This window comes from Chenopodium album, chromosome 11 (genome assembly GCF_948465745.1).
Source record: "Chenopodium album chromosome 11, dcCheAlbu1.1, whole genome shotgun sequence".
Classification (NCBI taxonomy): Eukaryota; Viridiplantae; Streptophyta; class Magnoliopsida; order Caryophyllales; family Amaranthaceae; genus Chenopodium; species Chenopodium album.
Window position 1 is genome coordinate 60094274 of NC_137844.1, and position 16801 is coordinate 60111074.

The 16801-nt window shown below is 35.4% G+C and overlaps 2 protein-coding genes and 1 pseudogene across 3 annotated transcripts; all 3 read right to left on the reverse strand.

The window, feature by feature from the left end:
* LOC145569518 (small heat shock protein, chloroplastic-like) lies at positions 1-738 on the reverse strand. The gene is made up of 2 exons (XM_081628857.1): positions 528-738; positions 1-446 (listed from the first exon to the last, which is right to left on the reverse strand). Exons 1-2 carry the CDS (start codon positions 721-723, stop codon positions 34-36), a joined length of 609 nt encoding a protein of 202 aa, XP_081484983.1. The 5' UTR covers positions 724-738; the 3' UTR covers positions 1-33.
* A 2163-nt stretch (positions 739-2901) lies between these two features.
* On the reverse strand, positions 2902-8925 carry LOC145569519 (vesicle-associated protein 1-1-like). Its single transcript, XM_081628858.1, has 8 exons — positions 8640-8925; positions 8485-8555; positions 8311-8392; positions 8103-8218; positions 7829-7993; positions 7699-7740; positions 4210-4287; positions 2902-3285 (listed from the first exon to the last, which is right to left on the reverse strand). The coding sequence occupies exons 1-8, from the start codon at positions 8689-8691 to the stop codon at positions 3175-3177; spliced, it is 717 nt and encodes a 238-aa protein (XP_081484984.1). The 5' UTR covers positions 8692-8925; the 3' UTR covers positions 2902-3174.
* A 2471-nt stretch (positions 8926-11396) lies between these two features.
* On the reverse strand, positions 11397-13383 carry LOC145568003 (putative aspartyl protease At4g16563 pseudogene; annotated as a pseudogene). Its single transcript, XR_014095762.1, has 2 exons — positions 11709-13383; positions 11397-11617 (listed from the first exon to the last, which is right to left on the reverse strand). The product of XR_014095762.1 is annotated as a putative aspartyl protease At4g16563 pseudogene (transcript).
* Positions 13384-16801: the final 3418 nt, after the last annotated feature.

The following is a 16801-nucleotide window of genomic DNA, read 5'->3' on the forward strand; positions in this document are numbered from 1 at the left end:
TAGTAGCTCATAACACTAGGTCTAGCCAACACATTAATCAACCATAACATTGAAAACATCCTTCTTCTCTTCTTCCTTGAGCTTAGGAACAATAACTTTGAGCACACCATTCTTCATCTCAGCCTTGATAGCATCAATCTTGTAGAGGTTTGGAGTCAATTCAATCCTGCTTGAGTACCTCCGACGCTGCTCTTCTTCCTCTGTCTCTTTCTCGGCCTCACCTTTGATGATGAGAGTGTTATCTTCCACAGAAACCTTGACATCTTCTTTGGCCAAACCAGGCATATCAACCTTCAATTGAAGAGCTTCTTCGTCTTCCCGAACATCCCAACCTCTTCTGACAGCTCCTCCACTTCCAATGCCTCTGAATGGATTCTCCATCAACTGATCCATCAGGTTCATCAGCTGCCCCACACTCCTTGTTGGCGCGAAAGGATCTAAAACATCTGCAATGTGATGTACCATTTTCCGATTGTCAGTTTTCATTTTTAACTTAAAAAGAAAATCAAAGTGAGAAAGACAGATACCTGAGAAAAATGAAGCAGGAAAGTCACGACGGCGTGAGACAGGAGCACGGTCAGAGCTATCTTCAAGGTCGTGATCGTGATTAACCCTGGCCATCTGAGCATTGGTATTAAAGGACCGACTCCCGGAAAGTGGTCGGAAAATGTTGCCGGAGACTAAGTTCCTACCGGCGAGTCGTCGGAGAGCCAAAGACGCCATGACTAAATTAGAATGGTACGGAGTAGTATTAGATAAGAGAGGATGATTTGTGGGTAGTACCGTATTATGCAACAATTGATTTGGAGAGTGACTGTGGAGTGTGGTCTATATAGCCAACAGATAGGCGGTGGATTAGAACAACCAAGAATTATATCGAAGCTTCTACACACTTACCAACTGCTTCTATGTGTTTCTGGGATAGTGGAAGTAGCCTGGAGAAGCTTCTACACAACTTTTTTTTTAACGACGGTCTTTCGGTTTCTTTTTCCCCAAGCTTATATGTAAAGATACTTTTTTTTTTTTTTTTAATTTTTAAAATGATCTCAATTAAAATTTTTAAAGTTAAGGTTTAGAAGATAGTCTTTTCAATTGACAAATTGACATACGACTATTAGCCATAGCTAAGTAGCTGTAGCATATTTAAATATTTTAAAGTGCACCAAAAAAAAAAAGAAAAATATTTAAATGGCAATATTAGAAACAATTAGTATGTGCTTATGGCAAATTAAATAGACTTTAGCATTAAAAAAAACTACTACCTCTATTTTTTTTTTTTAATAGTTGCAACACTTCTCTTTTCACGCTTGTCGAGGCATGTTTTCAATCGTTAATATCTTTAGTTACCAATATGTAAAAATTATAAACCTTAGATATTAAATTATATAAGTCGAGATGAATCTAACAAAACCCCACATGACTATATTTTTACTTAAATATAAATCATTAAAGCTAGTCAAAGTGAGCTACATGAATAGTGTAAAAGTCAAACTATTACAACTATAAAAAACTGAGAAAATATTTTGTTTAACTCAAATTATTAATTTGAAAATTAAAAAACAAACAAACAAACCCGTGAAGCTTTTTTCAATAACTTGGATAACTCTATAGTACAACACAAGTGAAACCAGTCAAAATCACCTTAGAATCCCTAGATGAATCCAACCCATCAACACTAAATATTAAGTCAAGCAAGTTTGGAAGAATAAGTAGGGAATTTATCTTATGATTTTGAGGTCATTCTAACCCCCTATATTCTCAAACAGACCTACATAGCTGGCTAGCTAGTAGATTGTACTAAGTTACTGTACCAAGCAATGTACTCCCTCCGTCCCCAAAACTTCGACCATTTTGGCCTAATTTTAGTCTCAAAATAATCGACCCATTTACATTAAAATACCCACCAATTTACAATAATATTTGTGCAAAATTAGCTTCCCCATATAAAATTTTGTTTTTTCATGTATTTTTAATACTTCATCTGTCTACTTTTTTACAAACCCCATGTAAATTTATCTTTTCAATATGTTTTTATTTCTTTTTATTTAAGTTTCTTAATAACCGCAAAATCAACCCAAAAGAGTCGAAATTTTGGGGACGAAGGGAGTAAAACACTACGGTTGATACTAAGATCGATCACACTCCTAAACTTGGTGCACATACTTGTTTCAGATACTTATTACTTATTCATTAATAAATTCAAATCAGACCAGAAACATTCAGATCATACCAGATCAGATCTTTTAATTATCATTTACTTATTGTTAAACATCATTAATTGCGTATTACAAAAAATTATGAAAATTACATATTTGAAAAATCTAACAAGATCCATTTTGATAATGTTTTTCTTTATAGATTAGTATTGAAATGTGGTCAAAGTTTAGTCAAATTATTAGATCAGACCAGACCTGACCTTATTAAAATCAAACCAGATCTCCTTGTTTCAGCTGATGAAAACAAGTCCATAGCCTTGCTTGTTAGTTGAGACTAGTATTGATATCAAGATTGATCATAAGGCAGTACACAGGCATAAGCAGGAGATCATAGCTAAAACTAATACGTAGTAATAGGTGATTTTAGTAAATTCCTCTTGTATGAGTTTATCCCCTTCTTCTCACGAATTTATACATAATTCTTTGTTTTAATTTGGTCCAAAGCCATAGCTTGAAAGCTATATGTATTTTGCAGATTAATATTATGAAAAAATAATATAAAAGGAAGAAATGTAACCCTATTTATAATAAAGGAAAAACAGCTGAATCTTGATTTCATGCACAAAATTCGTAAGATTAAATACATAACGAGGGGTAAACATTCCTCTAGATACAGCACGTAACAGGTAACTCTTCGTACGTACACAAATATGACTGACTAAGCTGTTATGGTGAACCAAAAGGCTAAAAAAGGAATAGTACAGAGTTGTTAAATTAGCAAAGAATGATGTTGCAACAAAAACATCAATGGTCTCAAACCCAGGAACAAAAAAATCTCAATAAGTTCCATCAATACTAGTGAATCAGTTAACTACAAACACATGAACACTGCCTAAACAACCTTTTTCCCTTCTGCATAGATAGCTAGCACCATCACCTGTTTCCGTTTCTCTAATTACTGGTGTAAATAATACAGTAACAGTAACGGGATAAAAGGTAACCGGCATTCCTAGCTTCCTCATGCCTTCTTCATGATATAACCCAAAATTACTCCAATCAAACCGATTAATATCACAAGCATAAATGAAACTCCACCTTGGCTTTTGCTAGCTTCTCGCCTCAAAAGCTCCTGCATATTGTTGTATTAGCATAGGAATTTGTATAAGCAGCACATAAAGAAATACTACAAAGTATTGAAGTACTACATATATACTAGTATTAAAAAATGAAAGGCACCAAGATTTTCCTAAAACTACATCAAAACCAATCAAGAGAGATTAGAGTTACAACTCCAGCAAGAGTCATCTCTCTTTTCTTTTTTCCTTTTATGATAGGTAAGAAAAAGAGTGAACATGGAGAGTTGGAAGTCCAGCAAGAATATCATATGGACAAGAGAACTATTGACATGCCAAATTCAATATTCTTTTTCAGCCTAGTACAGATCATTGACATTTTGACCTTGTCAGAAGCTATTATATGTAATGAGAGGGTGATTGTCATATGTCACAATTTAGCTCACCACCATCCATCCTCTCAGCTCTGGGCCTCTGGTGTTGGTGGGCTCTACCCCCTTATGAATAAGAAAACTAAATATTCTGATTCAACCAGTTAATGCAGGCATGGATGCATGATGGGCAGGAACACTGATTCAACCACATCACAATTCACAACGACACTAAATAAACTAAATGTAGAGATACACCAATTCTTTATTACAGAATTAAATTAAAAATGCTCACAAAATATATCACCCATTTTTTCCATAAAAACATAAATTTCAGAACCATAAAAGCCTCTCAAAAGTTGCTAAATAAATTAAATTGATGAAGCAATATGTCCACTAAACCAAACAAAGTCAGCTAGACGTCTAAAAGAGTTAAAGGCATAGCTTTTATAATAAGTAACAGAATTTTTGGTAAGAGATTTCAGCTAGATCTCACAGAATGTCTCAACCTCATGCAGAAAATTGACATGTACCAAAATTTTGAAAGCTGCTTGGCCAACTTTATGAAAGAAAGTGGTAAACAAATTAGACAACCAGTAAAGCTCTCACCAATTCCTGTCGGAGTTTGTTATTATGATGAATTGCAGAATTTTTCTCCTCGGTCAGCTTTGCAATAAGAGCTTTTGCCTGAAATAGTGTTCACATTTTAAAGAGAATTCACAATGCATACATTATTATGAAGCTGACAAGATTCGAATAAAACAGGCCAGGAGAAATGAAACAAGCAATCTAATAACTTCATTTGCACTCATTTACATACAGAGATGGACAACTAACATCACAAAGAATACAAAGGGGCTATACTGCAAACTATAAATCATGTTCTAAGGAAAGGAGAAAAGGTTTACATCGAAACCCCCAAAGACCTAATTTCTAAGATGTAGCCTTGTGAGTAATATGTCATAAAATTAAAGAACAATTTGGTTGGAAAATTTCATAAAAAGGGAAAAGGAAACATCTCCCCTGTTTGGCTGTTTATCTGTTTCCCTTCAGAAGTGATTAATTTAACATTTTTCAGCTTTTGAAAATCCACAACAACTACTTGCAACCACAACCACACATACTTCCACCATTACTGACAAACACAACCTCCCCCGACCTACATATGACACCCTTTAGGTGCTATAGCATATCTATAACCCATATCAACTTCAACAAAACCCATCATCAAAGATATAAAATCACAAACCACAATAACAACCCAAACCAGAATAAACCACCATGGCCACCACCTTGTACTTCATCAATACCAGACTACCGGAAATACGACCAACAAATCATCCCTTAACGTAAAACATGCTTCCAATCCCCACAAAGAAAGATTCAATATTCCGCTAACTTCCTTTTGTCTAATGTCGTGGGATGGAATTAAGAGTCAAATTCCGGATTTGGAAATTTTAGCCAATTTCAAACACCAAAGAATCAAGTTTAGCCCATAATCTTCAAGGCGTTAGTGAAATTTTGGTGATACTGGTTGAAGGCGCCAAACATAAGGATGAATAAGATAGCAGAAGGGTTGGGTAAAGCGATGAAAGACGTTGAGTAACTTGAGAGTGTTTAGAGATGAGAAATGGTGGCAGAACCTTTGAGGATTTATATACCCATTATCTAGTACTGAGTAACAAACATTATTTAAGAGATTTGAATTTCATTCCCTGGTTAACCGAACACAAAAACTGATTTCCGTTTCTTGATTACTTCCCTTGTTTCCCTATCCATAAACACCCAAGACATTAATATTTGTTGAAGTGGATTTCTTCCCCAAGCTATTCATGCTAATACCCTATTGAAGCCATAGTCAGATCACCATTCAAATGAACACCCTCACCCCGTACAACCATCAAAAAAACAATGTATGAACTAAAAGCTATTTCATGACTCCATGGTGAAGGTTATGATTTAATACTGGTCCAACACCCAACCCATCACCATAAGAGGGAGGGGGGGGGGGGGGGGGGTGACAAAAAAACATAGGCAGTAATGCAGTATACATAAAACTCACTACTTTTTTCAAATTTTTGAGCTTCAATTGCATCACAAACTTGGTAGAGACTTAGCAAGCCATGTCAAATTCAGATCCACCAGAAACCCCCCAGTCAAAGGGATAAGATTGAAAAGTGAACACCCTAATAGCCCCTCCCTCTTTAGATATTCAGGGACGGATGACTTTAGCAGAAATGGCTGGAATGTGGATCGGGGACATAAATTAAATTATACGGGCATCCCCACCAAGAAAAGGGCACTTTCCTTAGCGGCTTGTTAGGGTTAGGCTCATTCTCTCTCTCTCTCATCTCTGTCCTCTCGATTCTTTGTTCCAATAAAAGATTGGCATACTAGTCCACAGGACCACCACAACAGCTGAACAATTCCTCTAAGCTGAATTGAATCCTCCATTCCTTCTCTTTGAACTCTGTTCTCTCTTAATAAGTTTAAGATCAAGGGTGTTTTATTTTCTCTTAGTGAACTCAGTTTGTTCAATCCATAGTTATTTTCCCCTGCTAAAGTGCTAACTTTTTCAATTATGTGTGGAAGCTAATATACTTCCTCCATTATTTAATGCTTGCAAACACTTATCTAAAATAGAAATGTCACAGTACTTGTAACACACTATGATTGAAAAGTATTTTGTGGTAAAAGTTGTACTAATACCCTTATTTAAAGCTAATAGCATGCTATTATACTCTTACAATCTCTCAACCTCATTTTAAGTGTGTTAAAACATGTGAGACCCACTTTTCTTAAACAACGAAAAAGTGTGTGTTGCAAGTATTAAAAAACGGAGGAAGTATATGAGTTGATGTTAATTTTTATTTGAAAAAAAAAGAAGATTTAAGAAGTATATAACTCGTAGATTCTCAAAAAGCTGATTGCTTTAATTAATTTAGATTTATTTGTTGAACAAGTAATTTAAACTTTGCCGTATATTTTTTATTTAATTTTCAGTTTTCCCTTTCTATTTTGTCCCGTCACATAGTAGTCTAGGCAAGAAGTTCCTATAATTCTTGGTAAACCCACTCTTATCTCCTAAGGTACTCCCAAAACAAAAAATAAAAATAAAAAAGGACAAACCAGTGAGATTAAAAAAGGCATACGAATGACATGATATAGAGTTGGTATGTCAAATAGATTTGAGCCGTCAAACCAGACCCATATTAACTGTATTAAACTCAAATGTTAAATCTTATCTCAAATTGAGAAACTAATATGTAAACAGAATCAGAGAGTTTCAATAGAAAAAAAATGTTCAATAATAACAAAGATAGATCATTTTACTTCCCATTCATACACCCAACCAATCATAAACATCAGCAACATATTAGCGACTCATTTCTCCCCCTCTCCAAATAAAAATCGATTAAGAAAATTTGTAAATAGGTCGTTTACAAACGCACAAAAATTTGTAAATACTTCCGTTTTATTTTCTTGCACAGTTTGACTTTTCCACCATTCATATACTTCATTTTGACTAGCTTTGATGATTTATTAAAACATAATCATGTGGGATTATGTTTGAATTATCTCAATTTATACCTTCATAGTAATAAATTTTTATAAATTTTGCATATTGGTAATTAAAGATATTTGTGATTGCAATAATGCATTGGCAAGCATGAAGTGAGAAGTATTGCAATTTGCAAGTAAACAAAAACAGAGCAAGTATTATTTGACAAACCTAACTGAGAATTGAGTGGGTGGGGAAAAAAGGAGGGTTGTGTAGCAAAGACACAAAATTGATTTAGAGTTATATCAACAACTTCCTAGAAGCTAACTAGTTAAACCTTACATAACAATTTTAATATAATGCCTCAAATTATGAAGCAAAGATGCAAAATTATCCAGCATCTAGTTACAAGCACAATAAAGCCAGGCAGTGTGTTTATGTATATGTACGCACGCACATAGAGTGATAGAGATTGATACAATTACAATCCTAAACTAAAGTACATTATTTCAATTTGCAAAGCAATGTCAGATTGATAAAAAAAAATTGGTGAAGTGAATCAGTTACAAAGTATGTTAACACGAAAAATATATTACCTCTGTAGGTTTGTCATGAGATTCACCAAATGTCCTTGATGCCTGGAATTTGAAGTAAGAGACCCATTATCAATAGCAACAAGTGAAGAAACAACGAGAACAAAAAGAGAAAAAGAATGAAATTACTTACAACAGCAGACTCGGAATTACTAAAATGACCATTGTCAGAAACAGAACCCCTAGGGGAATTGCCTTCTTCAGAGCCTTCAGGAACTGGCGAAGGCGGTTGGCGTGGGGAAACGTAAAGCACTCTCAATTTGCACTCCTCGACAACATGTCCAGCCTCCTTGCTAAACTGGGGGACGAAGAGCACACGAGTAAGTAGCCCGCCACGAATGCCACATAACATGAAAGGAAATGAAATTGTTGGTAGGCTTATTCTTATTAATCGAAAATATAATTACCATTTCTGGAGTAATATCTTTAACCGTTGTGCCGTGGTTAGCTATAACACTCTGAAGGAGAAATTTGTCCTTGCATTGCATATCAGAAGGGGGCTCCTTCAGTGCTTGCATAGTAACTGTATATATTAACAGAAACCCAATTAATTAATAGAAAAATTGAACACCCCTCAATAATCAATCAAATAAAATAAAAATGTTGTTCAATTACCTACAACTTGACATGTTGATCGGGGCAAAACTACGCCGGTGTTAGGACGAACGCAATACTTCTTGGGATTCGTGGTTTTAACCTAATTAAATAAACATTATACATAAGAACCATAATTGATGAAATGCGAGAATTGAAGAAGAAGAAGAAGAAGAAGAAATGAGAAAAGAAAACCTTGAAGGCTACATAGCTATCGGTCTTGTTGGTTAAATCAAGAGAAGAGCAGATCTGCTTCTTGAGCTCAACTGCATAATAAGAAATAGATCAGAAGAAGAAACAAATGACAGATCTGTAAAATTAAGAAAGAAACAAAGAAGAATGAATTGTACGGTCAAACTTGAGCTCCAAAGGTTCGATATTCAGAAGTTCGCCCGTGCTCATCTTCAATCACAACCGGATCCGACAAATTCGATGATCAAACCCCCGCTACAGAATTACACCTTGTTTCGTAATCGGTAATCTGCAAAGGTGAGACGGAGAATTCGAGATTCTGGGGAATAAAGGAAGCCCTTTTTCTTTTATTTATTTATTAAGTTTAGGTGGGAAGACAGTTTGATTTTGGGAAGGAAGGAATGAAAGATCAAGGACAAGGATGGATCGATTTCAATTTCAGATTTTAATTACTCACACAATTGTACAACGTGCTACACATCTCTCCCTTTCCCACAATTTTTAATTCTACTCCATTTCTATGTTCATTTGATGTTATTCTTTCACTCACACATAATTTTTAGATTAATCAATTAATTTTAATATGTAAACAAAATATAAATAAGGTGCTTAGAGTATTAAAAAAATTATATGAAAAAATAATGGTTAATATTTTTATTAAAAAGTAAGGAATTTGAGAGGGAAAGAAATATCATTTACTATTCTTCACTCGTACTCTACTCACACTTTAAAATTTACTTTTAAATAAGTAATACTTAGAGGTGATCATAAAATCAGGCCGGATCTTAACATTATATCACGTACCAAAATTCACAAAAAAAAATTAAAAAAAAAAATCGGCCATTTTTCGAGTCGAGTTCGGGATTTGAGCTAAAATTGCGTTTTTGGCCTTGCCCAAATCCACCCTATTTTCAAGCTAGATCGGGGCGGACCATAGTTGATCACCTCTAGTAATACTACAAGGCTTGAGGAAAAACCTTCTAAATTAAAGGCATTGTAAGTGTAAAATAGTTGTCACAAAAATAATTGGTTTGTAGCAATGACAATCCAACCTACTACAAGAGGAAAATACACAATGGGTCATTACACTTGAATGAAAACAAAACTATCATTTGCTTGATTATGACTTAACGCTTCTAAATCGAAATTTATGCCAGAAGCAAACACATGCCCGATTGTCGCCTATAGCAACCCCCCTAATGGCATCTCGGGATCACATGAGATTCATGAGAAACACCTCGACATCTATCTTTTTGAAGTTTGAAATATACAATAATCGTCAAAATGGAAGGTTGTAAAACACGAATTCAGATTAATTTTAAGAGTTATTTATCAAACTTGAAGATAAATGAGAATTTCTTTTATGGAAAATCAAGAATTTAATTTTGTCAAAAGTTCAACGGAGATTAAATTTTTAAAGTGTACAAAAAGATCGTTGATGTAGAACTATAACAGATGTAGAAGAACAAGTCCATAATCTGAGGCCTCGGTTGGTAGATATAGGAAATAACTAGTTTGGGGCCCGGACGATGTCCTGAGTTATGATTAAATACAAAATGAAAAAATTACCTTGAATTTAAATGATATTTTGAAACCGATACCTTAAGCTTAAATAATAAAATAAAAATGGTAAAATTAGTTGGGGATACACAAAGAGTTGCAATAGTATTTGTTTGACAATTAAGCGTGAATTACATATAATGCTTAATAAAAAGTTACAATTCATATATGAATATTAATTAAGCTATAAAGTGACATCAATTGCGGAATAGTGGTAATGAAAAGTTGGGAATTTCAAGGGATGTAATGGTTCAAATCTAATCCAAATACTAATGTGTTGTCATGCCATCATCTATGTGACACTATGTCATTAATGTTATGATGACAAAACATGACACATGTCATCAACATGTTAATCCCTTGGGTTTTAATAATATTATAGATTTCCTTTGAGAATTTTTAATGCAAGGAAATTTAATTCATAAGAATTACAATCATGTGTTTGATTGCCATATGTGAATGTCTAAATAATAGAAATTGTGAATGACCAATGGGTGGGATGGTTCATGGGTGAATAACTTTCCACATTTTGCAATTCCCATAAATTGTAAATTCCTCCATTTATACTTTCAGTAACTTTGACCAAGTAACCCCTACTGACCGAGTAACCCTTTTTCATAAATTAATTTCAACTCTACTGTTTGAACGTTAAATAAAGTTTAATTTTTGAAAAATATAGGAATTGAGGAGAAGGAGAAGAACAAACCAATTCGAGAGCAGAACATAACATTAATCAATACCCGCAAAAAACTTGAAAAGGTATCATCGTATTACCAATCAGTGTGAATTAAGAGCCAAAAACAATTCCCATCAAAATTATCATTCTGATCAACCCGAAATCAAATTAATCATAGAAATTTGTACGTGATCAATTGAAAGTCGCCGAGCAAAATCATATTGGCTTACCAGAAGACTGAAGAGATTCAGGCGGGAATTGGTGGCGCGATGCACCGAGCAGCGTCGAATCGTCGATGAGAAGAAGCAAGAATTTTAGGGGTTTAAGGGTGAGGGGTGGAGTTGTGACGTAGGATTTTTTTTAAAAAAAAATTATGGCTAGCCACATATGAAAGTTTGTGGTATACTTTTTAATGTCAATCAAATAATACAGCCAAAAGGTAATTCATAGAAATTTTGAGTGTCCAACCTCCATAATACTTTATAGCTCCTGTTTTCCTATTTTGAAGACTCGAAATATTGAATCTATTTCTACTTTTAGATAGTATGTAAAAACCATTATACCCTCATTTTTTTTAACTTTATTCATTGAAATTCCTAAATTGTCCTTAAATTTTTCATTTGCCTTATATTTTTTTCCACTTTTTGTTCTGTAACTTTTGTCTATTGTACATTTAACTTTTTAAAAATATATTTCATCCACTTTTTTTAATATAGTGAAAAAATACAAACAGAAATTATAAATCAGGGAGTAACACCTGAAGATTTAAAACTACTTGTAGAAGATAATTACAAAAGTTACAATACTTGATTTACAAGGAAAAGAGAAAATCTATACAAACACGTCTTTCCTGTTGATGATGCTATTAATACCCATTGGAAATTGGAACCACTTACCCATCTGCACAAACGAAAATGACTGAGTAGTGAGTAATTACAATACTGCAAAGTGCAAACTCATTAAATCCATCATCATTCATCTGAAGCTAAACCTTGAGCTTAAGCTTCACGTGCGGCCAATAGTTTACTGGCGTTGACACATCTACAAAAAGTCAACTCCCCGAGGCACACGTTAGTGCTGGTTCAAATTATTCCACAAAGTTGCACACTCCCTGCGGGCAAATCCCACCCGGCGCTCCGCCAAGTCGTAAACCACCTCAAAACCTTGCTGTTGATAGTTTCCGAGCGTAGCGCCGGGCCCACTCTCCTCCTCTTCTTCTTCTCCAGCGTCCATCATCATCAAGCATCCCACCTTCCTACCCTTGCTCTTCTTCTTGTCATCTCCACCATCCATAAATTCGTGAAAGTAATTTCTCTTGGGGAGCACCACACTCGAATTCCTCCCAAAATGCAACGCCAACGACGGAATCACTACCCCCACCCCCAAGCTCCCTTTTCCACCATGCATATAAAAGCAGGGCCTCAATCCTGTCATGGACTCTGTTTCCGTTGCCCGCTTTAACACCTTTCCTGCTCGCCTTTCCAATTCTGCTGCCACCGCCTTGTACAGCTTGCTTGGCAACATGGTGTACGTGGTCCCACTATCCACCACAACTCCCCCGTTTCCCTGTCTGTCTACTCTCCTCAAATTCTCCGGTGCTTCAATCCGTCGACTTCCAACAGATATTGCCTCCAACCCAACAGAGTAGAAGTAAGGATGTTTGGGGTTTTCCAACATGGGAGTGTAGACATATTCAGAAACTTGATCAATTTCAGTCTCCTTGTATTTGCCGAGAATGAGGGGACTTGGGTGTCTGAGTTTGGTGGAGTCAAAGGAGTGAGAAACCAAACAATAAGAAAATTGGTTACCCAAGTCGGGGGATAAGTTAGCTAATTGGGCTGGAAGAGACAGAGATCCTCTGCCAAAGCCAGCAACTCCGACGGGTTCACCTAGAGTAGAGTGAGCACAACCAAAGGTAAAATTCTTCAAATTCAAGGGCTTATTATTTGAGGTGGAAGGCATAAGTAGAGTCTCACTGTGTAACTGAGCAATCAGGCTTCCATCTCCATAAGCGTAGTAGAAAGAGGGGCAACTGTAATTGGAACAGTCGGAGATTTCGATTTCATCTAGCGGACACTTAGCGATGGCACACAGGTTAGAGGAGGAGAGGGAAGAGTGAGCGGAAGAACAAGCAGGAGACTTGCAGGAGAGGAGAGAGGATTTGGAGACGTTGAGAGGGGAAAGGGAGCCAGGGGGGTACTTGCCTTCACAGAGGATGCATTCAAAGGGAGAACAAGGGAACCAAACCATATCACTTCCAGTGTCCATATAAACAGAGAGGGTTTGGGATTTGAGGGTGAAGGTAAGCGTGTAATCGCTTCCGGGAGTGAGTGGAAGAGATACTTGTTGGTGGTGGCTTCTGTTTTTGTTTGTATGGCGACGGTGTCGAGCAGCTGAGATGGTGGCGGTAGACTTCAAGAGGTGGTGGGCAGATGAGAATTGGGTTTTGGAGAGTGAGTGGGTTAAAGGGAGTAATTGTTGGGACGTTACTGAGACCTGTGAAAGAGATAGGAAGAGCGCAAAGCATGCAAGGAGGAGTTTAGAGGAAGCCATAGACATAGACATAGACATAGATGATGGCTCTGTTTTCTTGAGAAAAAGAAAGAAAAAAAGAAAGAAAGAAAGAAGATGGGGTTTTGAGTTTGAGTAAGCGGAGATATAAAGAAAGAAGGGTAGGGGAACTGGGGAAGCAGAGGATGAGGTAAGGTAAGGAGGAAGTTTCTGGTAAAATTGAAGGGTTACAGCTATACACTTTAGTACTAGTCCACTCCACTCGACTAGGTAGATATTTCGGGCATGTATTTTAATTTGAAGAGAGGCAAAACTTTAAACTATGAATTGTGTGAATTCTCTAAAATGTTACAAAGGAAACATTCTGTATAAGTTGATACTAGACAGGAGCCAAAAGATATTAGACAGGAGCAGTGGGGTATTATAGTCTTGTTGCTTTTTTAGCTTTGATGCTGTTTGTTTTGATTTATTAAGAAGGTGGTAATTGTGTTCAAGATAAGGATAGTTTTAGTTATCTCCATCTAATACAAAGTCTACTAATACTAATATAAAAAGTCGGCTATTTGTAGTAAGAAGTACAGTACTTGTTACCCCTCATCTTCCCGATTTTATTACAGTACTTTATATGTTACACTTATTATGGAATCGGGACAAATTTTGTTAATCATTTCGTCTCAAAATAAACTTGACCTATTGATGATTAAAGTTGAATATAAAAAAGTCTAATGGAAATATTTGTTATTTTTGAGGGAAGTAAGAGCAATTAGCTTTTTTTAATTATAAATTAAAATTGACATCTAAAAATGGTGCCGAGATAGGCAAGTATAATTGGTAGAGCGACTCTCATAATCTTTCTTCCTTTGCTGTTACGGATGGAGGGGGTGAATTGACCAATTTGCTTTGAAGAAAGGCAAGAACCCAAAAGAACAATTATGTAGTTGAGTAGTTCATATAGAACAAATTATAAGTTGCTTAAACAAAAACATTGACCAAAGAATGGTTTGGTTTGAGTCAGCGGTACCGCCAGGTTTGAACATAGAAAGTTACGAGTACAAGTTAAGGCTTAAGAGGCGTCAATATCAAGTAAAAGTAGTAGTACAGGAGTAGTAATAGTAAGACAGAAAACGTTAATATGAAAATTTAAAATAAATATAAATGATGGAATTCATTAATTAATCATAAGTATGGTAGTCTTAACTCTTAGAACTTAGTGTTCCTTTAATAATAAGTTGCCAAGTTGGCGCTTATCATCACTGAAAGTCTGAAAGACAGCTAGCTACCTAGAGACCTACAAAAACACAGGAACTAGATGATATAAATTAATGATGAAATCAATCTTAATAATAATACTAATAATAACGTTCTTTCTCTCTTCTAATGTCTCCGTCAACTAATGGGAAGGGAATAGTATTCTGTGTTCAAAAGAAAACTTTAATTTTTATAGAGTAGATGAATGCCAGCTTACATACAGCATACCAGTTATGGTTCAATCTATTTCAGCTTCAGGATTTCCCACCAAAAAATCCTTTATGAGTAATTCTCATCCAATAGTAACAAAAAGTTTGTCCTAAGTTTGCATGACAGGTGTCCTAAATACGGCCAAACCTTGATGGTTGCACCTCAACAAATTCCAAAATTAAAATCAATCAGGCCTCTCATTAGTAACTAACTAAAACTAATAATCGTAAAATTTTTAGTTAGATACATAATCTCATAGCTTATTAATTTTCGAAAATACAAAATACTAATCATATGTATTATCTACCACTAATAATAATAATAATAATAATAATACGTGTGGGAGAAAAGGGGGAAGAAAAAACAAAAGACAGCTTTGCATATTGCATATTGCATGTTGCATGGCTCCAAAATCTAAATAGTTAGGCCACACACAAAGAAAAGGGCGCACGGGCATGTCAGGGTGCAACACATAAGCCGACGTCGAAATTCTTAGTTACAGTCCAAATTACTATAGTCGATGGTCCCATTTTGGTGCTAGCTTTTATTATATTTTATTTTTTTGAAAAAAACAAGGATATAATTACAACAGTTGAACTTGCTTTTGGCATGCTATGCATTTTAAATTAAATAAATTTTTAAAAAGGAGAAAAAGACGGATTAGAATGAAGGATGAGGGCCGACGAATATAAAATGTACTCGTATTCCGTATAAAATAGGTGTTGTTGGCCATTGTTGGCACTTCCACGACCACCTACCCACCCAAACAAAAATTAAAAAGAAAAAAAACAAATACAGTCCAACTCCTCCTAACTCAATTATTCGAACCCTTTCTTTCTTCTCAATCACCAATCACCTATGATTATTCAAAGTGCTTATTTTCTCGGGGCCTCTACAAATATGCTTCGTATTAAATACTCGTGACAAAAAGGCATCAATGCTGAAATAAATAGCCTAGGTATTGATTTGTTATCATCATCAGGTTAAGGTCTTAGACTCATCATTCATCTACAACTTACAGTACAAATGGCTTTACGAGGACCAGGCCCTACACCCTCTAGAATTAACAATAATTTAGCTGCAACCATAGTTATCCATCTCTACATATTCATTGAACTACTATTCCCACTGCTCATACACTTTATTACAGTACTGCTTATTTAACTAAATTACTTGTCGCAACCAAATCCTCACCACTATATTCATATAAATAATCTATTTTACGGACATAATATTACTAATAACAATAATTCATCTTTGTCCACAATCGTAGTCTGTTCATCCTCAATCTTTCAATTTTCAAAGAGCTGCCCCTAACTACAACCTTATTACTTGCTACCCCAATATAGCAGCAGATTACAACTTCATACTGCATAACTACCATACCACACTAGTACACCACACACCTATTCAACCACCACACAACTTTCCCTATTGCCATTTGCCAATTCCACATCTAACGTACAGAATGACAACGCTCCGACAGCTAACCTACGAAATGACGAAACTACTTGTTTAATAGATCAATCAATTATAAAATAATGGCGGTCACAAGTGCAAAATACTACTTGTAGCTATTTGCTCTACGGTTCATCCGACTGTATTATGAAAATTGTGACAAAAACTATTACTGCTGTGAACATTACAAGAAAGATCCAGCTGTACTTGATGCTTGACAATTATGCAGCCAGTTTCAATAATTCCATTGAAAGGGAGTGGTTCCAGAATTTTGACGGCCGTAGATAGTACGGTGGGGAATACTCTAAAGCAGCCAAAATCACTATAAATACATCACCATATATTGACTTTCTATGTCTAAAATTAGTAAAATCGAAAGGCCTGCTCTACTCATTCTGTCACACTCATATTAATTCTATTAAATAATTAGCCTAACTATACATTCAGCATCTTATCCCTTACACAATCATCTAAGTTCTCAATCAATCCAACCACTTAAATCTGGATGTATTAAAAAATGCTTATGCAAAAAGAGACGCATACTAAAGCAGTAGTGCTTCAAGGGCCAAAACAGGGGATGCCTGTTGACTATTCAACAAACACTTCAAAGGCAGGGATAATGATAATTAAAGGGTTCTTATATAGAAACTTTAACAA